Genomic DNA, 27,976 nt, shown 5'->3' with positions numbered 1-27,976 from the left:
CTAGCCCGGGCTGCCCGCTGCGAAGGGACAGTGCGTCCTAGCGGTTAAAGTCACGGATGGTATAAAACGGGCATAGCTGGCACCTCACCAAAGATCCTTGGCCATCGGCTAACAACGGTACACCCATGTCTTGAATACTGCATACTGATGTGGTCTCCTCACCTCAAAAAAGATATTTTGGCACTAGAAAAGGTTCAGAAAAGGGCAACAAAAATGATTAGGGGTTTGGAATGGGTCCCACATGCAGAGAGGTTAAAGAGACTGGGACTTTTCAGTTTAGAAAAGAGGAGACTGAGGAGGGATACAATAGAGATATATAAAATCATGAGTGGTATGGAGAGGGTGAACAAAGAAAAGTTATTTACTTGTTCCCATAATATAGGAACTAGAGGACACCAAATGAAATTAATGGATAGCAGGTTTAAAACTAATGAAATAAAGTTCTTTTTCACACAGTGCACAGTCAACCTGTGGAACTCCTTGCCAGAGGAGGCTGTGAAGGCTTGGACTATAAGAGAGTTCAAAGAAGAGCTAGATAAATTCATGGAGGTTAGGTCCATAAAAGGCTATTGGCTTGGGGGTAGGAATGGTGTCCCTGGCCTCTGTTTGCCAGAGGCTGGAGATGGATGGCAGGAGACAAGTTGCTTGATTGTTGTCTTTGGTCCAATCCCTCTGGAGCACCTGGCACTGGCCACTGTCAGGAGAAGGGATGCTGGGCTAGATGGACCTGTGGTCTGACCCAGTAATGGCTATTCTTATGTTCTTATGGCTGTCATACGAACATAAGCCCACGGCTAAAGTCTCGCGGCTCGCACTTGGAAATTCACACTCTTCCTGTTACTGGAGAGCAGCAGCCAGAGCAGAGCACTGAGAGGGGCATTATAGGTTACATATGGAACACATCTGGAGGCTAATAAATTTGATTTTAAGAAGCGGCACTTCCCCACTGGCCTTTAATCAGACTTCTGAGTTCGAGCTTGACGTTATACCTGTCAGGTAACTGTGATTTTGTAATCTCAAGGTCAGTGCAACCAAAACTGAGCTAATGGTCTTTACGGTGAAGACAGTCATGTGGCAAAATTGAGCTAACTTAGTTAAATTCAAATATATCTTGTAGTGTAGACACAGCCTGAGAAGACAAAGAATGCAGCAGCAGGCCTGTTGTTGTTTCTGTGGGCAGGTGATCAGAGAATGACAGCGCTGGAAGAGATCTCAGAAGGTCATCGAGTCCAGTCCCCTGCCCAAAATAGGGAGCTGTTTATGACAACAAAAGCAAAAATGGGCGTGTTTCTACCAACCACTCAGCTAGACACCTTGCAGTGGGAAGTATTCAAGACAGGGATTAGCTGACAGCAAGGGATAGCCTGGAGCTACTTGTGAAGTGTAGCCGGACGTACCTGGAAAGAGGGGCCACTCTTAACGATCAGTGCAAAGGTCACAACAGGACAGACCATCCAGCCACAGAAGTGTGAACAGAGGACAGGAACATGTTCATGGGTGTTGCAAGCCAGCAAAGCACACTGATTCACAGGCAGCACAACAGTAGAACCAAAGGCAAGGAGCACGCATTCTGCTAGGGTGGGACAGCCCTGGAGAATCTTGTCTGTCTTTGTGATAATTTCCTGCCTTACTTCCTCTGACTGTCCTGTCTTGTGGTGGCCCTCACTAGGTATGGAGCGCCATGAATGCTCCAGTCAGAGCTAAAACAATAACTCCTGTGGCACCTTATAGACTAACAGATATTTTGGAGCATAAGCTTTCATGGGCAAAGACCCACTTCGTGCATCTGAGGAAGTGGGTCTTTGCCCAAGAAAGCTTATGCTCCAAAATATGTTAGTCTATAAAGCGCCACAGGACTTCTTATTGTTTTTGAAGATACAGAAGAACATGGCTAGCCCAAAGATACTAGTCAGAGCTCGTCATGGTATATGTGCTATACACACTCAAGGAAGATAAAAGTCCTACTATTAACTGCTAACAGAGAGAAAGCTGTGCTAGTCTATATACTGTCAACAACAAAAAAAAGCAGCCCATTAGCACTTTAAAGACTACCAAAATAACTTATTTGGTGAAGAGCTTTTGTGGGACAGACCCACTTCTTCAGATCATAGCCATACCAGAACAGACTCCATATTTAAGACACAGAGAACCAAGAATAGTAATCAAGGTTGAAAAATCAGAAAAATATTATCATGGTGAGCAAATCAGAGAGCAGAGGGGCAGAACAGGGGGATGGAGGAGAGTCAAGAATTAGATTAAACCAAGTATATAACAGAGCCCCTATAATGACCTAGAAAATTCACATCCCAGTTCAAACCACATGTTAATGTGTCGAATTTGAATATAAAAGAGAGTTCAGCAGCCTCTCTTTCCCATCTGTTCTGAAAATTCCTCTTCAGTAAGACACACAGCTTCAGGTCATTAACAGAATGGCCGACCCCATTAAAATGTTGGCTGACCGGTTTGTGGCTCAGGAGTGTTTTTATGTCTGTTTTGTGCCATTAATTCTTTGTCTAAGAGAATTTGAAGTCTGTCCAACATACAAAGCATCAGGGCACTGATCCCACTTTGGAATGCCAAAAGAAATTACAACTACTTAAGTGGAAATGGAAACTAGGACAAATTACAAAGGACGAATATAGGCAAACAACACGAGCATGCAGGAGCAAGATTAGAAAGGCTAAGGCACAAAATGAGCTCAAACTAGCTACAAGCATAAAGGGAAACAAGAAGGCTTTTTACAAATACATTGGTAATAAGAGGAAGACCAAGGAGAGGGTAGGGCCATTGGTCAGTGAGGAGGGAGAAACAGTAAAAGGGAATTTGGAAATGGCAGGGATGTTTAACGATTTGTTTCAGTCTTCACTGAGAAATCTGAAGGAATGCCTGACATAGAGAATGCTAGTGAAAAAGGGGTAGGTTTAGAAGTTGAAATAAGAAAAGAACAAATTAAAATTTACTTAGAAAAATTAGATGTCTGCAAATTACCAGGGCCTGATGAAATGCATCCTAGAATCCTCAAGGAGCTGATAGAAGAGGTATCTGAGCCTTTAGCAATCATTTTTGGAAAATTGTGGGAGACGGGAGAGATTCCACAAAACTGGAAAAGGGCAAATATAGTACCCATTTATAAAAAGGGGAAAAAGAATAACCCGGGAAACTACAGGCCAGTCAGCTTAACTTCTGTGCCAGGAAAGATAATGGAGCAGGTAATTAAAGAAATCATCTGCGAGCATTTGGAAGGTGGTAAGGTGATAGGGAACAGCCAGCATGGTTTTATTAAAAACAGATCATGTCAAACCAATCTAATAGCTTTCTTTGATAGAATAACGAGCCTTGTGGATAAGGGAGAAGCAGTGGGTGTGGTATACCTAGACTTCAGTAAAGCATTTGACATGGTCTCACATAATATACTTACCAATAAACTACACAAACACAACTTAGATGGGGCTACCATAAGGTGAGTGAACAACTGGCTGGATAACCGTACCCAGAGAGTAGTTATTAATGGTTTTCAATCCTGCTGGAAAAGTATAACTAGTGAGGTTCCACAGGGGTCTGTTTTAGGACCAGTTCTCTTCAATATCTTCATTAACGATTTAGATATTGACATAGAAAGTACACTTATCAAGTTTGCAGATGATACCAAGCTGGGAGGGGTTGCAACTTCTTTGGAGGATAGGGTCATAATTCAAAAGGATCTGGATAAACTGGAGAAATGAGCTGAGGCAAACAGGATGAAGTTTAATAAGGACAAATGCAAAGTGCTCTACTTAGGAAGGAACAATCAGTGTCACACATACAGAATGGGAAAGGACTGCCTAGGAACGAGTACAGCAGAAAGGGATCTAGGGGTTATGGTGGACCACAAGCTAAATATGAGTCAACAGTGTGATGCTGTTGCAAAAAAAGCAAACATGATTCTAGGATGCATTAACAGGTGTGTTGTGAACAAGACACAAGAAGTCATTCTTCCACTCTACTCTGCACTGGTTAGGCCTCAGCTGGAGTATTGTGTCCAGTTCTGGGCACCACAGTTCAGGAAGGATGTGGAGAAATTGGAGAGGGTCCAGAGGAGAGCAACGAGAATGATCAAAGGTCTAGAGAACATGACCTACGAAGAAAGGCTGAAAGAATTAGGCTTGTTTAGTTTGGAAAAGAGAAGATTGAGGGGGGACATGATAGCAGTCTTTAGGTATCTAAAAGGGTGTCATAAGGCAGAGAGAGGGAACTTGTTCTTCCTTGCCTCTGAGGATAGAACAAGAGGCAATGGACTTAAGTTGCAGCAGGGGAGGTTCAGGTTGGACATTAGGAAAAAGTTCCTAACTGTCAGGGTGATCAAACACCGGAATGAATTGCCAAGGGAGGTGGTAGAATCTCCATCACTGGAGATATTTAAGAAGAGGTTAGATAGATGGCTTTCAGGGATGGTCTAGAAAGTGCTTGGTCCTGCCATGAGGGCAGGGGGCTGGACTCGATGGCCTCTCGAGGTCCCTTCCAGTCCTACTCTTCTATGATTCTATGATTCTAAGGAACTCCCTGCTGCTACTTGAGATCTTATTCACTGAGACACACCATCTGAGCCCCAACCTGGATTATTCTATTTACTTCCCAAAATCCACAAACCTGGAAACCCTGGACACCCTATTATTTCAGGTATTGGCACCCTTACCACCAGACTATCCAGTTACATGGACTCCTTCCTCAAGCCCGATGCCACCAACACTCCCAGCTATCTTTGAGATACCACTGACTTCCTGAGGAAATTACAAAACATTGGAAAAGTTCCTGACAACACCATTCTTGCCACCATGGATGTAGGGTCTCTCTACACTAATATTCCACATGAAGACGGATTACAAGCGATCAGGAATACCATCTCTGATGTCACCACATCCAATCTGGTGTCTGACCTTTGTAACTTTGTTCTCACCCACAATTATTTCCAATTTGGGGACAACTTATACCTTCAGATTAGTGGAACTGCTATGGGCACCTGCATGGGCCCAAAATATGCTTGTATATTTGTGGCTGACCTGGAACTACGATTCCTCAGTGCTTGTCCCCTATTGCCCCTCCTCACTTATGATACATTGATGACATCTTTATGATTTGGACCCATGGTATAGAGACTCTAGAAGAATTCCACAGAGACTTTAGCAATCTGTACCCCACCATCAACATATGCCTCGACTACTCCACACGAGAGATACTTTTCCTGGATACTACAGTACAAATCAAGGGTGGCCTGACTGGTACCACACTTAACTGGAAACCCACTGATCACTATACTTACCTCTATGCTTCTAGCTTCCATCATGCACACATAACTAGATTCATTGTTTACAGTCAAGCCCTTAGGTACAATCGCATTTGCTCTGATCCTACTGACAGGGACCGAAAATTACAAGATATTTACCAAATATTCATAAACCTGAATTATCTACCAGGAGAAATAAAAAAACAAATCAACAGGGCCAGATGAATACCCAGAGACCAGCTACTCCAAGATAGGCCCAGAAAAGCCAAGAACAGAACACCACTGGTCATTACCTACAGCCCCCAACTCAAACCACTGCAATGCATTATTAAAGGCCTACAACCTATCCTTAATCAGGATGCCACACTCCAGAAGGCCCTAGGTGACAGGCCTGTTCTCTTCTACACACTACCTCCCAACCTTATGAGGATTCTCACCAACAATCACAGTCTATACTGCAGGAACACCAGTCCTGGAACTTTTCCTTGCAACAAAGCCTGTTGCCAACTTTGGCCACATATCTATTCTGGAGATACCATCACTGAACCTAACCAGGTTAGTCACAGAATCACAGACACATTCTCATGTTCCTCAGCTAACATCATGTATGCCATCATGTGCCAACAATGCCCAGATACTTTGTATATTGGACAGATTTTAAGCTCTTTTAGACAAAGAATTAATAGGGACGAAACAGATGTAAAAACACTCCTGACCCACAAACCAGTCAGTCAGCATTTTAATGGAGTTGGCCATTCTGTTAATGACCTGAAGGTCTGCATCTTACTGAAGAGGAATTTTCACAACAGATTGGAAAGAACGGCTGCTGAACTCACTTTTATATACAAATTTGACACATTAACACGTGGTTTGAACCGGAATATGAATTTTCTAGGTCATTATAGAATCATAGAATCATAGAACACTAGGACTGGAAGGGACCTTGAGAGGCCATCGAGTCCAGCTCCCTGCCCCAATGGCAGGACCAAGTACTATCTAAACCACCCCGATAGAGATCTATCTAACCTGTTCTTAAATATCTCCAGCAATGGAGATTCCACAACCTCCCTTGGCAATTTATTCCACTGTTTGACCGCCCTGACAGTTAGGAACTTTTTCCTAATGTCCAACCAAAACCTCCCTTGCTGCAGTTTAAGCCCATTGCCTCTTGTTCTATCCTCAGAGGCCAAGAAGAACAAGTTTTCTCCTTCCTCCTTATGACTCCCTTTTAGATACCTGAAAACCGCTATCATGTTTCCTCTCAATCTTCTCTTTTCCAAACTAAACAAGCCCAATTCTTTCAACATTTCCTCATAGGTCACATTCTCTAGACTTTAAATATAGGGGGTCTTTTGCATACTTGGCTTAATCTAATTCTTGACTCCACCTCCCTTCTGCCCCTCTGCTCTCTGATTTGCTCACCATGATAATATTTTTCTGATTTTTCAACCTTGATTACTATTTTTGGTTCTCTGTGCCTTAAATATTGAGTCTGTTCTGGTAATGACTATGAACTGAAGAAGTGGGTCTGTCCCACAAAAGCTCATCACCAAATAAATTATTTTGTTAGTTTTTAATGTGCTACTGGACTGCTTTTTTGTTTTACTAACTGCTAAGTAGCAGCAACGAAGGGTCCTGTGGCACCTTATAGACTAACAGAAAAGTTTAGAGCATGAGCTTTCGTGAGTTAAAGTCACTTCTTCAGATGCATCCGAACAAGTGACTTAACTCACAAAAGCTCATGCTCTAAACTTTTCTGTTAGTCTATAAGGTGCCACAGGACCCTTTGTTGCTGCTACAGATCCAGACTAACATGGCTACCCCTCCGACACTTAACTGCTAAGTGTTACTCACTTTTAAGGCAAGTGGTAGCAGGTTATGCTTGTGGCCCCAAGGTTGATTTTGTGTAGTACAGCAAACTGACTGTGATAATTAGCACGGGACAAAGCCTTGATTCAGGACAGCCCTTAAACAGGCATTTAACCATATGCTTAAGTCTTGTTAAGGTCAGTAAGACTTAAATATGTGCTAAAGGTACGCATGTGCTTAACTGCTGTCCTGAGGGGGAATGGTTTTCTGAATCAGGACCTTTATGCCAACTCAGAGAGAACTGGACGTGCTACATTACTGTCTTGCAGATTAAGTCACCATTTCTCCATGTTTTCAGAGTATTTGGAATAAAAGTTTTGTACTATCTTGGTATATTTACTGTGGAAATAAATGCAAAAAAGTGTGTTTACAGAAACAGCGCTCAGCCTCTGTGTGTGTGTGTTTCAAGAGGCTGACAGAAAACAGTTGGCCCTGGTGGCAAAGGCTGTGTGGAGAGTGTGGGAGTGAGATTTTTCTTTGCTTTAGGTTGTAATAGAATTTTCATTGCCTCATAACCCTCGTCCCTTCAATTGCCTTGATACACACCACATCAGGTTGTTCAAAATTATAATGCCACTCATAACTCCCCAGAGCCAATGGAACAAAGAATTTATTACCTGTCCTTGAAAGCACTTTTAATTGAACAGTTGCATTTCTCCAATACTGAATGTCTCTTTACGTGGCTAACGCACTTGAACAATAGAAACAAACTGAACGCACCTTCTATTCTTTATTTAACACAACAGAAAAAAAACATGAAAAGAACACAAAGTTGTTACCTCAGCATCACTGAGCAGGGTATTTAGTTGTTCAGAAAGGCAGCTGTTACTAGCAAGATTCCAGGTTTTGTTGATACACACATAGGTTAGGTTCCCTCTGATGGGGTTACTCACATCCTTGGAGGTGGGGCATGGTTTTGTTATCTGTCTTCCTTGCTCTCCCACACCAAGGCTGTCTGAGCACATATCTTTATTTTCTATATTAAAAAAAAAGAAATAAATGCATGACAAGGAATAGAATTGCATCATGGGATATATAGTAGAGCTAGCAAGTCCTGTCTATGCAGAATACAAGGGGCATGAGGCACAAGAATGAAAATTCCATGAAGTATGAAGGCAGCTTATATATCATCAGAGATCACTGTCAAACTGTGCCAGAACAAAACACCTTGTTTCGGTTTTCAAGATTTCAGCAACATTGACCTTTTCTTAGGAAAACCATTTTATCTACAAAAAAGAACATTACAGAGAAAATTCCTGACCAGCTCTACTCACTGCACATGCTGCTGCATTTAAGCAGCTCCCATTGATACTGCAAATGTCCTTTGGTTTGGCAAATATGTTAGGCTTGTACGTTCAGTTGCTGTATGTAATTAGGAAGCTTTCTTCTTATCTGTTATAGCAGTTAGTCTCATACATGAACTTTCGACCTTATCCTGAATGCGGCTCATGACGGTACAGAATACTGTGACATTTGTCACTGAGTTGCAGCTTTCTGTATAATTGTGTGAATAGCACATTTGCTTTACTTCTTTTCTTGGCACTAGCAGTGTGCTATATGGAGGAAACAGAGCCACAATCTCTTGCCCAAGGCACTTACACTCATCTGTGTGCAATCAGATTCTAGCAGCATTTGTCAAAGGCTCCTTACCTATTCGTAAAAAGGTCACTTGGATGCTTTTACTTGTGATGGTGCCATTTCGTCTCCTGAGCTCACACGTGTATGTTGTCTTGGTATCAGACGTGTCACTTGGGCAGTGATACTGATTGGCTTGGAGAGTATACACAGTGCAGTTTGTTGTGAAGCTGGTGGTTCCTATAATCAAATAAACAATTCCAGGACTGTCACCGCTGTCTGGCTAACCCAATAAGTAAAGCCTGTAGATACAGGATTTGTCCTGGCCATGCAAACTCTCGGTGTAGGCACAAGTTTTGAAAGGGAGACATTTTAAACTCACTATCCTGAAGTCTACACTCAGCCTTTTTTTGGGCAAAATCCATAGTGGTGTAGTAAGGACTTCAGGATTGGGACAAAGGGCCCATTACCTAAGACACCCATTGGCCCAGTTCTATAATCCTTACTCATCTTGGGCAGCACATACTCCCTGAGTCCAAGAGCGCTGTCTGGGTAAGTGAGGAGAAGTCACAGTTAGTAAGCATTTCTGACTCAAGCCCGAGAGAAGTATTTTGAGTTAGATAATCGCAGTATTGTCCATTTCACGGTGTTTCTTATAGTAACAGAGAGGTAGAAATGTTAGTCTGTATCTTAACAAAACAAAACAGCGTCACGTAGCACTTTGAAGGCTAACAAAATGACTAATTAGGTGATGAGTTTTCGTGGGGCAGACTCACTTATTCAGATCTGGAAATACGCTCTTTTCAGTACAGCACTATTTCCAGATCTGAAGAAGTGGGTCTGCTTCACGAAAGTTCATCACCCAATCAATTATTTGGTTTGTCTTTAAAGTGCCACATGAATGCTTTGGTGTTTCTTATAGTAAGCAATGGAAAGCACAAGGAAACAATGCAAATATAAAAGCCATCTTCTTATCCTACAGAACACTAGTATTTTGAAGGTTTACCATGTAGCTCTATTTTGGGTGTCAAGAGAGAAGGGTTAGACATAATCAGGGCTGTCCTGAGGATTTATGGGCCCTATGTGGTACTATTAAACTCGTGCCCCCTGCCCGATGGCTGCTGAAGCAAGGGTGGGAAAGACTTTTTAGAGATGTGATTTTAAAATCTTCAGCAACACGCTAATGAAGCATTTTTAAAATAATTTCTAAACTGGGGTAGGGAATCTACGGCCTGTGGGCCGGATCCGGCCTGAGCAGCTTGTTTTGATTCATCCTGCGAGGCTCAGGGCTGGGCTCCCACCTTGCAGGGGTGCAAGCCATCAGTGCCGCTCCAACCCTGCTTTCGGAGAGAGTTTTCATGGCTGGACCCTCAGTAACTGCACCCTGACGTTGGGGGCCATGGAGTCCCAACCTGCATGGGACTAATCCAGGCAAGCTGTGGCCAGCTCTGGCCTGCGAGCTTTGCTTGGTAAGGGGGTGGGGAGGAGAAACAACTTCTGTGCACTTCGTGGCACTGCCCTGGTCACTCAGATTGGCTGTAGCATAGCCAATGGGAGTAGCGGGACTGTGTGTGTTTCAGTGGGGGTTAGTTCCTTGCAGGGTACAGAGCCACATGGAGCTATATGAGTGCACCCTTCTGCCCCCTGGAGCTGCACCAGCTATGTGCCCATGCACCCTACTTCCTGCCTAGACTCCACAACCCCACCCCAAGCCACTCCTCTACAGCCCCCTCCCATGTACTGAGCCCTTCATTTTTGTCCCCTCACCAGAGCCTAAGGGCATCCCCACAAAATCTATGAGCCCTGATCCCCCTAGACTCTGGTGTGGAGTCTGCTGGTCGTGAGGTGAATGTCTTTTCTGAGTCTCAGGTGGGAGCCACATCTGTGAGGTTTTTAGGTTTTCTCCTCCTCACTTGGGATGGGCTACTGGTTGCTGTGGTGGGGATTTTCAGTTTTACTTTGCTTCTCACTTGGATGTGGGCCCCTGACTGATTTTTCTGAGACTCAGAGCCTCCTGTCTGGACCCAAAAAAGGTTCCTCACTCCTGTTTTAAATTAAGGTCTCAGTAAATTCAGAAATTGAAAGGGTTTGGCAAACTTGTTAAATGGGTTCATTGCTACTTGAATGGCTCTTTCGTTAACAGCTAATAGCTTATAGCTCTGGCAGTTTTTTTCACTTTTAAGTTAACTAGATGCTCTTTGGAGGAAGTAGGGTCACAGAACAGGGATAGGAAGAGGCAGGTGGGTGGACATTAAAACACTGTGGAGCCCCATGTCCTCAAGTGCTCTATACAACTGCATATTTTGCATATGCATAAGGACGGCTCTGGACATAATGCGACAAATTTACCAAAACTGCCTACGTAAGTCACACCCACCAAATCTAAATATGCAGCTATTGGGTGGGCAAAACTCGTGGGTGAAATGCTGACCTCACTGAAGTCAAAAGCAAAGTTCCCGACTCCAGGGAGGTAGGATTTTACCCCCATGTCTGGGTAATTCACAATGTAAAAATCCCTGGATCTAGGTGCAATTATATTTGTGTATTTGCAGTTACTCATTTTGGACTCAGACCTCATATTAAAGTTCCATTTATATACTGTTAATAAAAGGTTATTAAATGGTTAATAGATCTCTCAAATAAATGGTTACTTCTTTGTTGTATATATTATAGAGTTCATATAGGCAATAGGTAGCTTATGATTTACAATCACCAATAACACCATCTACTTCTGTGCAAACCCTGTACCACATTTTGCTGATGTCTGTTGCATACTTATGTTATAGATGTCTATTCTTTATTTATAAATCCAGCTGAAATGTAACTTTAATATCAGGTGTGATTCATTTTGCACTGGACAATTCACACTTGCTTGTGGAAAGGCAAGTTTTGGCTTTGACCTTCAGCTGTGCTGTTGCTGTTTTGTGCCCTACACTTTGCTTGCTAGGGCTGAGTACTCTCAGGGTACTCTCAGTATAAAGGTAGTCCTGGAATGGTGAACAACCAACACAAGGACTTATACACCTTATACCCATCTGTCACCAACACAGTAAAAGGGGGAGACACCCTATCTTAAAGACAATTAGATAACAGTATGATGTGCTGATGCTGGGATAGGTTTTTTTAGCCCCATTCGGCACTTGTGGGGTGGCAGAAATTAGAGCATCCCTCATTGTGCTCTGACAATGCAGGGCAATGGGCACAGCAGCACTAAGCCAATGCGAGTGTAAACTTGGCTTGGTACAGCACCCTCTGACTTGTGCCATAAGCATTTGGGGTGTCCCTGACAATCTGGCCCTTTGGTGTATAAATCTAGTGCAGATACCTCTATTTAGCTGCAAATTTGGAGAAGAGATTGAGAGAAGAAACAGCCTGTTGTATGTGGGACTGAATATTTTCTGTCTTACCTGAAATATTTATTGCACCATTTGGTTTCCAGTTTCTAGTGAAGAGTTGTATATCCCCATTAATGCAGCAGCTCAGCGATACTGTGGTACCGTTGCATACAACCTCAGTGTTCTTTGATGGCACAATATTAATTGGCATGACTGTTATATTGTTTGTTGCTATAACTGACACTGTGTAGCGCAGAGTGTGGCTTGTCAAAATGCAAGTGTAAGAACCTGCAAAGGAAATACAGTATCTTACAGCTGAGAACTCTTTCTTTCTTAATGCACTAAAGCAACAAAAAATAGGCTCAGCTATTCACCCCCAGCTCAATTACAGATTTGTGTCATGGGTCCACTTCAGGAGCTGTGTGCCATACGCCCACTGGAACAGTGGTACAGGTTGAACCTCTCTAGTTTGGCTCCCTTGGGACCAGAGTGGTGCTGAATGAGAGAATTTGCTGAACCACAGGAGGTCAGTATTGCGTACCACATTACCAACACTTCCACTGCTTACTGGGCTCTTTGAAGACACCAAGGGATAAATTAGAGCTAAATAACAGCACAGAACACTGAGAGCCAGAACTGGTGGCTGTAAACAATGTTTATGGGATGATGGGAAACTTGGCCACACACATGATAAGTGGTGGTACTAAAATCATGCTGGATTATGGGTGTTGCTGGAGGAGAGCCTGTTGAACTACGGAGTTTCAGCCTGTAGTAGTAGGCATCCTTCAGTCTGCATAGACTATGGATCGCGCCCTTTAAAGTTTCAGTTGAGGACTTCATTTACAGCGTCTATTGTGACTATAAAGACCCACACGAGAGTGACAGTCCTTGCTGCATCTCTTGCAGATGTAGTGGGTGTCTGGCGAGTCCTTATTCTGCTTTCTGTGCGCTCGCTTCTCCTCTGCTAGTTGTCTGATCTTCAACTCGCCCTGCTGAAGGCCCTTGGGTAACCCCTGCCTCCATCTGCTGCGGTCGTCTGCTAGTTCTTCCCAGTTGTCCAGCTCGATGTCTACCTCTCTGAGGTCTCTCTTGCAGACATCTTTGTAGTGCAACTGGGGGCGTCCGGGAGGTCTTTTGCCAGAGGCTAGCTCACCATACAGGATGTCTTTTGGAATCCTTCCATCATTCATCCTGTGGATGTGGCCAAGCCAGCGGAGTCGACGCTGCCTGAGGAGGGTGTGCATGGTTGGGATTCCAGCTTGCTCGAGGACAGCGGTGTTGGTCACTCCATCCTTCCATGATATTCCAAGGATGCGCCTGAGGCAGCGCAAGTGGAAGACGTTCAGCCTCTTTTCCTGGCGGGCATACAGGGTCCAAGTCTTGCTGCCATAAAGGATGGTGCTGAGGATGCAGGCTCTGTAGACTTGCATTTTGGTGTGAGTGTACAGCTTGTTGTTATTCCACACTCTCTTGCTGAGTCTGGACAGAGTTGTGGCCGCTTTTCTGATCCTCCTATTTAGCTCAGTGTCCAATGACAGGGTGTCAGTGATGGTGGACCCGAGGTAAACGAACTCGTGGACAACCTCTAACGTATAGTTGTCAATGCTGATTGATGGGGATTCAGCAGCATCCTGACCAAGTACGTTTGTCTTCTTTAGGCTGATGGTAAGCCCAAAGTCCCTGCACGCTTTGGAGAACCGATCCAGCAGTTTTTGAAGCTGGTCTTCTGTGTGAGACACTACAGCAGCATCGTCTGCGAACAGCATGTCTCTGATGAGGACTTGTCGCACCTTAGTCTTAGCTTTCAGCCTTGCAAGGTTAAACAGTTTCCCATCAGATCTTGTGTGCAGCAAGATGCCCTCTGTTGAAGATCCAAAGGCATGCTTCAGGAGGAGTGCGAAGAAGATCCCAAACAATGTCGGAGCAAGCACGCATCCTTGTTTGATGCCCTCCTGATTCTGAAAGCATCCGATAATGCACCGTCATATTGGATGGTTCCTCTCATGTTTTCGTGGAACGACTGGATGATCTTGAGTAACCGTGGAGGACAGCCTATCTTGTGGAGCAGTTTGAACAGACCATCCCTGCTGACCAAGTCAAAAGCCTTGGTCAAGTCGACGAAGGCTATGTAGAGTGGCTTTCTCTGCTCCCTGCACTTCTCCTGCAGCTGCCTTAGAGAGAAGACCATGTCAACGGTAGACCTCTCTGCGCGGAATCCGCACTGCGATTCGGGGTACACCCTCTCAGCAATCTTCTGGAGTCTGCCAAGGATGACGCGAGCGAACAGTTTACCACTGACGCTTAGGAGGGAGATTCCACGGTAGTTGTTGCAGTCGCTTCTGTCTCCTTTGTTCTTATACAACGTTACAACGTTATGGATGTTGCTGGAGGAGAGCCTGTTGAACTACAGAGTTTCAGCCTGTACTTTAGGGAGAACAGTGAAGTACTGCAGATGCCTCTTATCCCATGTGGTAGTAGCACCAGAGCTCCCAGCCCTGCCCCTCTGTCTTTTTTCTCTGTCATTGCTGGTTATTCCAATTTTTTCTCTGTCCCTCAAGCTTGCAGACTTATCATCTCTCCTTCCTTCCAATAAATACTACTGAGTTCTCCTCCTCTTCTTCTTTACATTTCATCTTCCCCCTATTATTTCTTCTATCAGGCCAACATACCTTTTGCCTCAACCACTTTTTCTCCAGCTTCCTGAACTGTCACCAGCCAATGTACTGCTACAAAAATCATCCACATCACCTGTATCTTTGATCAGATCAGATCCAGCCTCTGCTTCACTCTGATACAAAGTGCTGTCTAATGATACTTAATTGTTTACAGAAGTTTGCATCCATAGATCTCAAAGCCCTTTGCAAAGAAGTATATACTATCACCTCCTTTTACAGATGAGGTGAAGTAGCCTGATCAAGGTGACATAGAAGATCAGAGTCAGAGATTCCCTGTCCAGTCTTTGCTTCCATATTACTACGCTCTAATAGATCACCTATTTTCAAAGGGCTCTCCAAGCAGTAAACTAGGGAATTTGCTATGGAACTCTGTTACTAATTATGCTATAATAAATGCAGTAGGCTGGCACCACCATTTAGAAGCAGATTCATTACCGAAAATGAAAATACAGGACGAAAAGGTGCCTTTGCCCTTCTGTTTTAAATAAATAGAATCATTGCGTTCTTCTTTGTTGCTTTGCCGATTACAAACAATGCACTTGCCTATACAGCTTTAGCAAGAGGGATCCAACCGTACCCGTATCATCCTGTGTAACATATTTTACTTTCAGATATGTCTCTGTAACTTCATTTATATGTGTTGTATGTATTGAATGACGGCTGCTACTCAAGATGAGATGTCCAGAACGATACCAGGACACTTTCCTTAGGCCCAAGTTTGTCTCACATTTCATTATTACTGTGTCACCAGAGAAAATGTCCTTAGAGGTCTCAAGTAAGCTGATTTCACCTGGCAAAGCAAGGAGAAACTTGAATTATTTATTTATTACTTCTGCTGGCATGTACCTAGCAATTGCCCTCTCAAAGGAAGCCTAAGAAAGATCACAAATTATACATATTGTATATTATTCATTATTCATTTTTGTATGTTATACATTATTCATATTATCGCAAATTATATCTACAATGACATGCAGCCACCTCTGGGGTGCAGACCACCAACTAGGCACATGTATAATACACAGCAAGAATGGTGAAATTTGCAATGCGCACAGAGCAGGTAGGTGCTTGGGGCCCAAGGTGCTGAGCTGACTCTGTTCTGATAGGCATTGGGTTGTGAGTTCTTGCCTCAATGATTTCTTGCAATGAAGAATACAACGTTCAATTTATCTCCCTAGAAGAGGCTAGCTGGTTTTCATTGTTTTGATGATAGCATTCTTGTTCTCAATAGCAGATGCTGTGCGCTGCACAGGTTAGCAAGACTGGCTCATTCATTTCCTCCATGGGAGCTGAGCTGCTTTGAAAGTCTGATTCCAAGTGCTTAATAGTATTGGGCATTTCTACTAATTATTCTTCCCATTATTGCTTGTAATACCAATGTTTGTTCACAAACTTTAAAGTAAATTCATAGCACATATACTAGAGCTGAAATCTTACCTGGTATTTCTATTGAATAACAAAAAGAATTAGGGTCTAACTTATATGATGCATCTATTGAGTTTACTACTTTTCTGTTAACATCTTCAATATGGCTGAATAGTTTCGGGGCAGCTTTGACCTCATAATCCACGGTAACATTTCCATTCCTAAACAGAGACAAGAATTGTAAAAAGAGTATTGAGACTAATACCTGGCACTTAGTGAACAACCACTAACTAATGAATCTCTACAACCTCTCTGGGAAATGCTAATGAGGTTACTTACTCTTTGCTTCCCATTGAGTGAAATTCCTTCCTGTGCAGAGAGTCAGTGCAAAAGCATAGAGATGAGTTTGGTCCTATTTTCAGAGATAAAGTGCTGCCTAACCATCTCCACAGGGATAAATTTCACCCAGACTCCTAACTTCACACACTTTCCACACTAACTTTAGGGAATTCCATCTGTTTGCATTCTAGTGTGCCTGTCATACTGTTATTTGGTGCTGTGTATGGATTGCAACCACAGTAACTACAGGACCTCTCAGTCTTATGCTTGGTTTGGTGTCTCCAGAAAGAGGAAAAAAACAACAAAAAGAAAGAAGGGTTCATGTCTGTTGCAAAACAAGACCAATGCAAAGGGTTTTCTTACCTGAATCCGGTGACTGTTGCTGATATGAAGCCTGGCAAAAATCTGTACTGAGCTGTAAACTGAAATGGAAGAAATATATTGCACAATGGAAAACCTCTGTATGTCTTTTTTTTTTTTGTAAGATTCAGCTTTAGCATTGGTAACTGGAGAGATGATTTGATTTCAGCAAATGGAAAGTTTGCATGGAGGCTCTGAGACAAGGAGGCTCCTTTCACTTCTACACTGTGATTTACACTACGTGGTGGTGATTAGCTTGAGGACAATTAATTTGACATTTTTTGTGCCTGTTATCCTGAAAGATCCTGAAATACTTAGTGCAGATGTGCATAATTGAGGTCAACAGAAATTTTGTTGTTGAGGAAGCCAGTTCCTGCTCCCACTGAGAATCTATCTATCTGATGTGCTTATCTGGCCAGCATCGCTATTGAATCAGTAGCTTTAATGTACTTACCCTCACAGTGCCGTAGAGAGTGTTATTATGGCTACTGGACAGATGGGAAACTTAGGCACACAGAAGCCAAAGGCCAGACTTTTCTGGTAGTTAGGCTCCTCAAGGTAAAGGCACTTGTATAGAAGTCTTTCCAAAAGCACTGATGTCAAAGGGAGGTAGGCACCTAAATGCTTCTGCAAGTCACACCTGCTGTCTAGCTGCTTAGGAGCCTTTAAAAATGTTTAACAAAAAAAAAAATGCAAAATCAGGGCCCAAGAGACTCTCCCAAAGCCGCACAGCAAGTCTGTGGAAGAGCAGAGACTTGACCCCAGGTTCAGGATAGCATCCTAATCACTAGACCATGTTTTCTGGCCCTGTAGGAATAACTTGGCATCCTATGAAATGCCATCACTTGGCACCTGCAACTCTCTGCTAAGCTTTTCAGGGGAAAAGGGGAGGCCAGGTGTCTGATGGAAGCTGTAGGCCAACATTGGAATTTGACGTGATTGATAGTCCTGCTCTTGCGGAAGATGATTTAGAGCTCTTCTAAGAGGTGGCCCTCTAGCAGCACAGTGTCTCCGAGTACCCTACCAGTGCACTGGCACACTGCTGACTTTGGATGTCGCTACGCTGCAGTCTGAGACACAACTGTCATGTGGGTACACACACCTGCTAGCATTACCCATGCTGTCATGCCCCAAACTGGCAGCATAGAGCTGAAGACACGTGCTTCCGTGTGAGCTAGCAATGTAGGTATGTATCTAGAGTCTCTGATGTGCTTGTGGAGACCACTTTGAAGCCTCTGGCACCACATGAATACATCTATTTTTAGCAGCGCTAACTTAATTAGGGGTAATGCAGCGGCAGTCACATCTCTGCCTGCGGCATAGACATAACCTCAGAGGAGTGATGAGAGTGCCAGAAAGATAGTTACTATATCAAGTTTTAAGGAATTAATATATTGAACTTTGTGCCAAATGATATACTACTTCTGAGATGTGCTCCCTAGGAACTTAACTCACCTATGTAAGCCACTTAACAACCCTGCATCAAGTGAAAAGATGTACCCAAACACACCCAAACCATCGGGCTGTTTACATAAGAACATAAGAACATAAGAATGGCCATACTGGGTCAGACCAAAGGTCCATCCAGCCCAGCATCCCATCTGCCGACGGTGGCCAATGCCAGGTGCCCCAGAGAAGGAGAACAGAAGACAATGATCAAGTGATTTATCTCCTGCCATCCAGCTCCTGCCCTTGTTCTGAAGGCTAGGGCACCATACTTTATCCCTGGCTAATAGCCATTTATGGACCTAACCTGCAAAAATTTATCAAGCTCTTTTTTAAACCCTAATAGAGTCCTGGCCTTCACAGCCTCCTCGGGCAAGGAGTTCCACAGGTTGACAGTGCGCTGTGTGAAGAAAAATTTCCTTTTATTAGCTTTGAACCTACTACCCGTCAATTTCATTTGGTGTCCCCTAGTTCTTGTATTATGGGAAAAGGTAAATAATGTTTCTATATTCACTTTCTCCACACCATTCATGATTTTATATACCTCTATCATATCGCCCCTCAATCGCCTCTTTTCCAAACTGAAAAGTCCCAGTCTCTCTAGCCTCTCCCCATATGGGACCCGTTCCAAGCGCCTAATCATCTTAGTCGCCCTTTTCTGAACCTTTTCTAATGCCAATATATCTTTTTCGAGGTGAGGAGACCACATCTGCACGCAGTACTCAAGATGTGGGCGTACCATAGTTTTATATAGGGGAAGTATGATATCTTTTGTCTTATTATCGATCCCTTTTTTAATAATTCCTAACATCCTATTTGCCTTACTAACTGCCGCTGCACACTGCGTGGATGTCTTCAGAGAACTATCCACTATAACTCCAAGATCCCTTTCCTGATCTGTCGTAGCTAAACTTGACTCCATCATGTAGTACGTGTAATTTGGGTTATTTTTTCCAACATGCATTACCTTACACTTACCCACATTAAATTTCATTTGCCATTTTGCTGCCCAATCACTCAGTTTGCTGAGATCTTTTTGTAGTTCTTCACAATCCCTTTTGCCTTTGACTGTCCTGAACAACTTGGTGTCATCTGCAAACTTTGCCACCTCACTGCTTACCTCATTTTCTAGATCATTGATGAACAAGTTGAACAGGATCGGTCCCAGGACTGACCCCTGGGGAACACCACTAGTTACCCTCCTCCATTGTGAAAATTTACCATTTATTCCCACCCTTTGTTTTCTGTCTTTTAACCAATTCCCGATCCTCGAAAGGATCTTTCCTCTTATCCCATGACCACCTAATTTACATAAAAGCCTTTGGTGTGGGACCGTGTCAAAGGCTTTCTGGAAATCTAGGTATATTATGTCCACTGGGTGCCCCTTGTCCGCATGTTTATTAACCCCTTCAAAGAATTCTAATAGATTAGTTAGACACAACTTCCCTCTGCAGAAACCATGCTGACTTTTGCCCAACAATTCGTGCACTTCTGCGTGCCTGGCAATTTTATTCTTTACTAGTGTTTCTACTAATTTGCCTGGTACTGATGTTAAACTTATCGGTCTATAATTGCCAGGTTCTCCTCTAGAGCCTTTTTTAAATATTGGTGTTATATTGGCCGTCTTCCAGTCATTTGGTACCAAAGTGGATTTAAAGGATAGGTTACAAACCACTGTTAATAACTCCGCAATTTCACATTTGAGTTCTTTCAGAACCCTTGGGTGAATGCCGTCTGGTCCTGGAGACTTGTTACTATTCAGCTTATCAATTAACTCCAAAACCTCCTCTAATGTCACTTCAATCTGAGTGAGTTCCTCAGATTTGTCACCTAAAAAGGCTGGCTCAGATTTAGGAACCTCTGTAACATCCTCAGCCGTGAAGACTGAAGCAAAGAAATCATTTAATCGCTCCGCAACGGCACTGTCTTCCTTGATCGCTCCTTTTATATCTTTATCGTCCAAGGGCCTCACTGCTTTTTTAGCGGGCTTCCTGCTTCTAATGTATTTAAAAAACATTTTACTATCGTTTTTTGAATTTTTGGCTAGCTGTTCCTCAAAATCTTTTTTGGCTTTTATTACTACATTATGACACTTAATATGGGAGTGTTTATGTTCCTTTCTATTTTCCTCACTAGGATTTGACTTCCACTTTTTAAAAGCTGCCCTTTTCTCTCTCACTGCCTTTTTAACATGGCTGTTTAGCCATGGTGGTTCTTTGTTAGGTCTCTTAAGCCGTGTCTACACGTGCACGCTACTTCGAAGTAGTGGCACTAACTTCAAAATAGCGCCCGTCACGGCTACACGCGCCAGGCACTATTTCGAAGTTAACTTCGACGTTAGGCGGCGAGACGTCGAAGTCGCTAACCCCATGAGGGGATAGGAATAGCGCCCTACTTCGACGTTCAACGTCGAAGTAGGGACCGTGTAGTCGTTGCGCGTCCCGCAACTTCGAAATAGCGGGGTCCACCATGGCGGCCATCAGCTGAGGGGTTGAGAGACGCTCTCTCTCCAGCCCCTGCGGGGCTGTATGGTCACCGTGTGCAGCAGCCCTTAGCCCAGGGCTTCTGGCTGCTGCTGCTGCAGCTGGGGATCCATGCTGCAGGCACAGGGTCTGCAACCAGTTGTCAGCTCTGTGTATCTTGTGTTGTTTAGTGCAACTGTGTCTGGGAGGGGCCCTTTAAGGGAGCGGCTTGCTGTTGAGTCTACCCTGTGACCCTGTCTGCAGCTGTGCCTGGCGCCCTTATTTCGATGTGTGCTACTTTGGCGTGTAGACGTTCCCTTGCAGCGCCTATTTCAATGTGGTGCTGCGCAACGTCGAAGTTGAACATCGACGTTGCCAGCCCTGGAGGACGTGTAGACGTTACTCATCGAAATAGCCTATTTCAATGTTGCTACATCGAAATAAGCTATTTCGATGTTGGCTTCACGTGTAGACATAGCCTTACTGTGTTTTTTTATTTGGGGTATACATTTAAGTTGGGCCTCTAGTACGGTGTCTTTAAACAGTTTCCATGCAGCTTCCAGGGATTTTAGTTTAATTACTCTACCTTTTAGTTTCTGTTTAACTAGCTTCCTCATTTTAGTGTAATTCCCCTTTTTGAAATTAAATGCCAGAGTTTGAAATTAAATGCCAGAAATTCAAACTCAGATTTGGAGCTGTCTCAAATGGCCTTACTGTGCATAAGAGGGTGGAACAACACCCTGGCTCTGAATTCTTTTAAACTTTGTGTTCCTCTGGGTTGGGACATAGTGATATTTGGATATAGTGACATTGGGACATAGGGAGCATCTAACCCAGCTGAATACATCATCTGTGGAAGGTACTGTCATCCATTCCCAGACACCTCACCTATGCCCGGTGGAGGTTGTGTGTCTTAGTGAACAGAGCACTGGATGAGGTCTTTCAGGAAACCTGATTTCTACTCCTGGCTCTACTGCTATGCAACTTTGAAAAAGCCACTTAATCTCTGCATGCTTCAGCTTCTGTACTTGTAAAGCAGCCATAAAGATGCTGACCTACTGTGTGAATAGCTCTGAGATCTAGAGAGGTAAGGGATTCAATAAGGCCTAGGTTTTACTATAACTATGATTGACCAAAGCCAGAGTTTGTTCCCCCATTGCCAATTTTTTAATATCTTACAGATATGTGGAGAGCTCTTATTGCCAACCAGTGCAGTTATATCTTCCTACCTCCTACTAAAGATAACGTTCCCATCCCACAAGCAATTCCACTCATTTGTACATGAACCGCCCTCAGATTGTATAGAAAATGGTTTAGCAAATTAGCTTGATTTTAAAAGCCAAAGACGTACAGCATCTTCCAAGTCTTTTTTGTATTTCCTGTACAGCTCAGATGAGGGATTCCTGAGATCATCCTGGAAGATGCCATTGAGTCTGACTGACATTTTTATTGAGATGGTAGAAATGTCTATAGCAAAACAAATGGACAGACAGACAGACAAACAAAAACAAAAAAGAAAACAAAATTACTTTGAACAATAAAACATTAGCAACCAAATTCTTTCAAAGTAAGTTCTTCCCCAAACAGAACTCTGGATCCAACACACCTGAACCTTTGGGATGTCTGAAATTCAGACTTGTCTGCACTGGATATTACCGCATAGCAAACTAGGGTGCAAAGCTACTATTCAGCTAAGTCTTGTGTGGACACTGAGGCTACACTTACACAGTAGCCCTACGTCGAAGCAAACTATTCCAGAGCAAGCAGCAACCTGGTACATGTGGTTGCAGTCCCCCTGCCCTCCTGAAATGGAACCCTTGTTTACCTTAACCTGAATATTGGATAATTTTAACGTTAGCTTTAAAAAAAGATTATATTTGAATGCAGGGTAACGCAATGTTCTTTTCTTGATTGGATGAGGAAAGGGCAGCAAAACTCAGCTTAGCATGTACTGAGAGAGAGAGAGACACCCTAAAATGAGCCATGCCATCTGTGCATGGAGCTGGGGGGAACCAGATCCTCATGACAAGGAGAGCAAATCGGGCCAGGGGTTTCTGTCTGGCTGAGCAGTGGCTGCCTAAGGAGGTCTAGTCACCCTGGTTCTGCTTCTCTTCAATATTTAGTGGCAGAGCAGACAAGCTCAACGGAGAGTCGGTGTTTCATTTTTTTTCCCTGTAGAGCTGATGTCTATACTGAGCATGTGCAAAAGCTAAGTCTCACACTTTTTGTGGGGACAGTGAAAGACAACACAGAAGATGTATCAGCTGTGAGGTTTCCCCCTCTCTGCTGCAGTCTCTAGGAGCTGGGATATGTGGTGGAACCTGAGAACCTGAGATTGCAGGAGTAGCCAAGGAGCAGTGGGTTGGGGGAAGCAGAAAAGCAGCAGCAGAGGGACAACAGCCAGCAGGGGCAGCAAAGAGCGACGGCAGCGACACAGCAGCCAGGGGTGGCATGGAAGCAGCAGCAACTGAGAAGCAGCAGTGGAGAGAGAGCAGGAGCTTGGAGCAGGGGCAGGGGAACCTGCCCACTCCCGGGAGGAGGGTGAGAGGCAGGGGCAGCTGGGCTCTGGGCAGGGAGCTGCGATGAAGCTTGCAGCCCCAACGCTGCCCCTCTTCAGTCAGTGGAATGCTCTGAGGGGGATGAGCCCCACCAGCAGATGGAGGGTAATGTGGCTCTCTATGAATTTTGCTGCGGTGGCTGTAAGTTGACTGCACACAGGTCAACTCAGGGCTGCCATGTAAAAACATCCTTAGTTTGCAGTCAAGGGCAGTAGATGTCATAGGCCAGGAAAGGCCGTGTCCCCCCAGATAGCCTGGTGTGGCCCTGGCCATGCTTAGCCTGCAGCCTGCTGCCTAGGACTTGGGGACCGTGGTGCTGGCAGGTGCCTGATCCAGGGCTGGGATTCGGGGATGCTGCTAGATGGCACTCCCTGTCCTGCACTCTGGGGCTGGGCTTGTGGTGGGGGCAGGGTAGGTGCAGCTATGTGCTCCCAGGCTGAGACTAGGGGGCAGCTGTGGCTGTGTGCTCCAGGGCTGGTATTGGGGGCTGGGGGGCTGGGGCTGAGTGCTCCCAGGCTGTAGCTATGTGCTCTAGAGTTGCATCTGGGAATGGCTGCAGCTGCGTGCTCCAGGGCTGGGGTTGAGGGCACTGCCATGGCACTGCCCAGTGTGGGGCTGGGGTCAGGGGCATTACAATGGCACTCTCTGCCCTGTGCTCCAGGTCTGGGCTCAGGGGGCTGTGGTCAGGGAGTGCAAGAGGAGATGAAAAGGGAGAGGTAGAAGTGGGATTTCAGGCGGAAGGGGAGGACATGGGGGGTGGGGTTAGCCTCCCCACACTGCCACTTCACCCGCTGCCCATATGTGCAGTGCAGAGCTATGCCACGTGACCAAGGTCAGGAAAGGCGGGAGGTATAAGTCATCCCTTTGGGGAGCAGCTACGTAGTACCATGAGTTCAGTCACTTTCCACTGTGACTGGCCACAGGCTTGCACCACAGTGATTCACATGCTCGCTCGATCATTGCCGCTCGCTATGTCTAGGAATGACATCCCAAGAGATGTCAAAAGGAAACCTGCTGTGACACCAGTGTTTACATACCGTTTCGCTTCTGCCTGTGCAGCTCTCCTGGGACATTCTTGGCTGTTCCATTTTCACTTGCTGGCTGGAAGAAGAAAGCAGTTGTCTGAGCTTTTATTTTATTGTGTTTATTTTACCTCAGCTGGTGAAAACTGAGAGGACAATGGAACTCTGCCAGTTTGTATCAGCTAAAAGTTTGATCCTTTGTGTTTTGTACACACTTACATGGGTTAAAAAGCCACCAGTGAGTTCATGCTAATACACTTACTTCTGCTTATGCTCTTATATTTTAATTGATTACTTGCACACTCTCCGTAAGTGTGTCTCAGGATGAAATTCACTCCTGCACAGAGACTCAGCACATGGTCTTGGGGAACTTTGAGTGTGAAAGCATCCTATGTACTTTATACAACAGATACACAAATATGATCACTTTTTCAAAGGCTCTGTCTATATTAGCAAGATTTTTTTCAGAAAAGCCAGGCCCCTTTTGAAAAAAATCATGGAGCATCTACAAACAAATGCTCTCTGTTGATCTGAAATTGAAAGGACACGGCTCTTCTGCCTGTGACCATCTTCCTGTCCCAGATGAGGAAGAGTGCCTTTTTTCTGCAAGATTCTTTTGGAAAAAATAGTGTAGACACTAGACACCACTCGGGGGGAGGGGGACTCTTTTTGAAAAGAACAGTCCTCATGGCACTGGATTATTTGACCCCTGGCTCATTCTTTGGAAAGAGCAGGGGCTGTGTGGTCACTCTCTATCGAAAGAAAAGATTGATCTTTCGATCTGCTTTTTTGTGTGTGGATGCGCTATTTCAAAAGAAGTTTTTTGGAAGAGATCATTGAGAAGAACTTCTTTCGAAGGACTGCTGTAGTGTAGATGTAGCCAAAGAGTTTTATGGCCTAATTTAAAAAGCAACATGAGGTCATGAGGCAGGGAGCAACAAGGGTTACAATAATAAGATCATGCTGTTATTCACTATGTGATTGTATTTGTTGTCAGATGCTACCAGTGTGGTGCTCTGCTCTCTCCAATGTTGGTATCACTCGGCTGCGTGAGTGTGTTCCCTCTGTGCGCTGCCCCAGCTCTGCAGATAGCCAACACAGCAGACCGGAAGAGAACCCCCAATGACCACAGAGTCTAGTAAGGTGCGAAGGCACATCGGCCAGGTTTATTGCCATATTGGACACAATAGTAGTTCCCTGTAGACTTCTTAGTCTAAGTCAGGGCATACTACAAATAAGCACCCACGCTCAATGGACTTGGCTCAGTCAGTGGTAGGATTTTCCACTGCCCCCTTGGCCGGACCCAGACCACACCCCAGGAGTACATTCTTATACACAGGTACAAACAATTTACACATCACTCCTGACGTATTGAGGTACAACCCTTCTACGTAGTCAGGTGCCGCCTCTCACCTTGTACATGTTGGTTCGAACAAAACAACTCTATCCATCATATTACCCTTTTGCCTCTGTCATTGGGATGGGTCGGCCTGTTCTTTCTTATCTGTGGAATGTTCCAGGGCTGGGTGTACTGGTACCATGTTCGTACTTCAATATGCTAGGTAGATATGTTTATGCAACACCAACCCTCTTCTTGCCAACTTCTGTGAGCAATGCATTCCTTCAGCTCACAGCTGAACTTTGCTTTCTGTTAGCAAAGTCTTGACCATTACTCTGGTTCAGGCCTAAGGCCTCATACTGGGCCTGTACTTACTACAGTATTTAGTGTTCCATTGATTGTACACTCATGGTAATGTAACCCACTTTTGTTGGTAAATCTTAGATCATTTATAGTCATAAAGATTTATGATACAAAAAAACCTGTTTTGTACAGAAAGGTCAGTGTGACTAGGTTTGCTCGCACTCTCGTTAAATTTGATAGCAAAAATTATTGGCCTTACTGCAAGGAGCATTGGGCTCACGGTTGTATGTGCAGTTTAGATGGAAAGGGATTTAGCAACTATGAGCAACCAAGCAGGTTGTCCTTGTAACCTGAGAGCCTCCAGCCTGTCAGACAATGGCAAACAATAGTGACAGTGTCAGACAATTGACACACAGAATGCCATCTCATTTTTATTACAGCTCAAATCAGATCATCTTCTGCCATGCACCTGGAACGGCTGGAAACGCAGAACACCAGGGATGGCTCTACTCACACCCTATGGACAAAATAGGATAAAACTGTCCATTTAAAGTTACAGAACTTCACAATAATCCTCCCCACTTATGTATGTAAGGATCTTATGTGGTCTCATCACCACCGTATCTGTGTTTCCCCTCACCCTTGTCAGGACTGCTAATTTTTAATGATCATTTCCTGTTCAGTTGGTGTGGAGACCTAGAAAGTGCCCACCTGAGCATGCTGGTCCCGTGCTCCAAACATTCTCCTACAGAGAACAGGAGGTGGTGGATGGCCTGGGCCTGTGGGGAGAAGGGCCTCAGCAGGCACAGCTCAGATCTAGCTGAAGAAATGTGGACATTTAGAAGCACTTAGATCATGGGGGAAGAGCTACCAGAGGGACCTGGCACAGTGCTGACTGGCAGCCAAAGAGCTAAGTCAGGCTGGAGGAGACCAGCAATGAGCACAGAGAGGCTCCAGCTCATCAGCATGCAGCATCTCGAGTGTGAACCCTGCCACACCTCCTCTGCTCATGCTGCTGGGGCCAGAGACTTGCCTAGCTCTGTCCAGGGAGTACTTAGTGTACTGGGCATGAAGGCTTGGAGTCTGAACTCCTAGCTCCGGGAGGGCAGCAGGGAGGAGATTGGGGAGCATATCATTCAGAGATCATAGCAAGCAGTGCATTTGCCATGATTCACTCACAGTGTAGTTCAGACAAGGGTGCCAAAAACAGAGTGAGAGGAACAACACAGGAAAACACATACATTGCTGGGGTGATCATTATTGAAACAATCTCTCAAAGCACCACAAGCCGTACAGATCCCTGTGTAGTTCTTCTTGTATTCATGGTATCTGACCGCTCAAAAGCAGCAGTCAGGTGATCCACTCTGCTCTCCAGGCTAGCAAAAATTTCTCTCCCTTTTTCACAGATGCTATGAAGCACATGGTGGACAGTTATAATTGTGGGATTTTTTTTTCAGTGAGGTCTAAATTAGTAACCAGACTGCACCAACACCCCTTCTAATGGCCAGAGGCACTTCAACCATCATTCTGCACCTGTTGAAATGCTTCTTCCTGCTGTGCAGATGTCCAGTGCCCAGCTTCGGAGCCAGGGGAGCAAGGGATTGATTGGGTCTCCCAGGATCAGTATGGGCATTTTTACATTTTCTGTGGTAATTTTTGTGGTCTGGAATGAAAGTCTCTGCTTGCAGCTTTTTGAACAGGACTGTGTTTTTAAAGGTCAAGCACTTTCTTATCCCATTCCATGTAGATGTCAGTGAAACTGTCCCCAGTGATCCACCAGTTTGTGTAACACCATGGAAAAATAGCCTTTTCTTCCTGTGTACCATGTGGCAAAGCGGTCTTGTGCCAAAGTAGGGATATGTGTGCCATTTATCACCCCACCACAGTTTAGGAACTATCCAGTGTCTACTGCATATTGCCCAGCATCACAGTCCTTAGCGGAAGGCAGTTTCTGGCCCTGTGGATTTAGATCATAGTTTCCTCCAAGATAGATATCTCAACTTCAAATGGACTCCTGACTCAATGGTAGAACTCTGGTATTGAGAGCTTACACTCAACAACCACCATT

The 27,976-nt window shown here is 44.4% G+C and overlaps 1 protein-coding gene across 1 annotated transcript in view; it reads right to left on the bottom strand.

Moving 5' to 3' along the window:
• The window catches only part of LOC142010739 (adhesion G protein-coupled receptor F5-like), a 63,938-nt gene extending 38,131 nt beyond the window's left edge, over positions 1–25,807 (bottom strand). Inside the window, exons 1-10 of the mRNA XM_074989152.1 lie at positions 25,799–25,807; positions 24,282–24,345; positions 22,038–22,153; positions 16,782–16,840; positions 16,152–16,300; positions 15,292–15,504; positions 12,112–12,327; positions 8,780–8,944; positions 8,524–8,671; positions 7,909–8,107 (exon numbers count right to left, since the gene is read on the bottom strand). Coding sequence (XP_074845253.1) covers positions 7,909–8,107; positions 8,524–8,671; positions 8,780–8,944; positions 12,112–12,327; positions 15,292–15,504; positions 16,152–16,300; positions 16,782–16,840; positions 22,038–22,153; positions 24,282–24,345; positions 25,799–25,807 — 1,338 coding nt within the window. The remainder of the gene's footprint in view (positions 1–7,908; positions 8,108–8,523; positions 8,672–8,779; positions 8,945–12,111; positions 12,328–15,291; positions 15,505–16,151; positions 16,301–16,781; positions 16,841–22,037; positions 22,154–24,281; positions 24,346–25,798) is intronic.
• Between the last annotated feature and the right edge of the window lie 2,169 nt (positions 25,808–27,976).

Source organism: Carettochelys insculpta, chromosome 3 (genome assembly GCF_033958435.1).
Source record: "Carettochelys insculpta isolate YL-2023 chromosome 3, ASM3395843v1, whole genome shotgun sequence".
NCBI classification, from domain to species: Eukaryota; Metazoa; Chordata; order Testudines; family Carettochelyidae; genus Carettochelys; species Carettochelys insculpta.
Note: the sequence above shows the minus strand (reverse complement) of the source record. Positions and strands in the feature narration are given on the sequence as shown.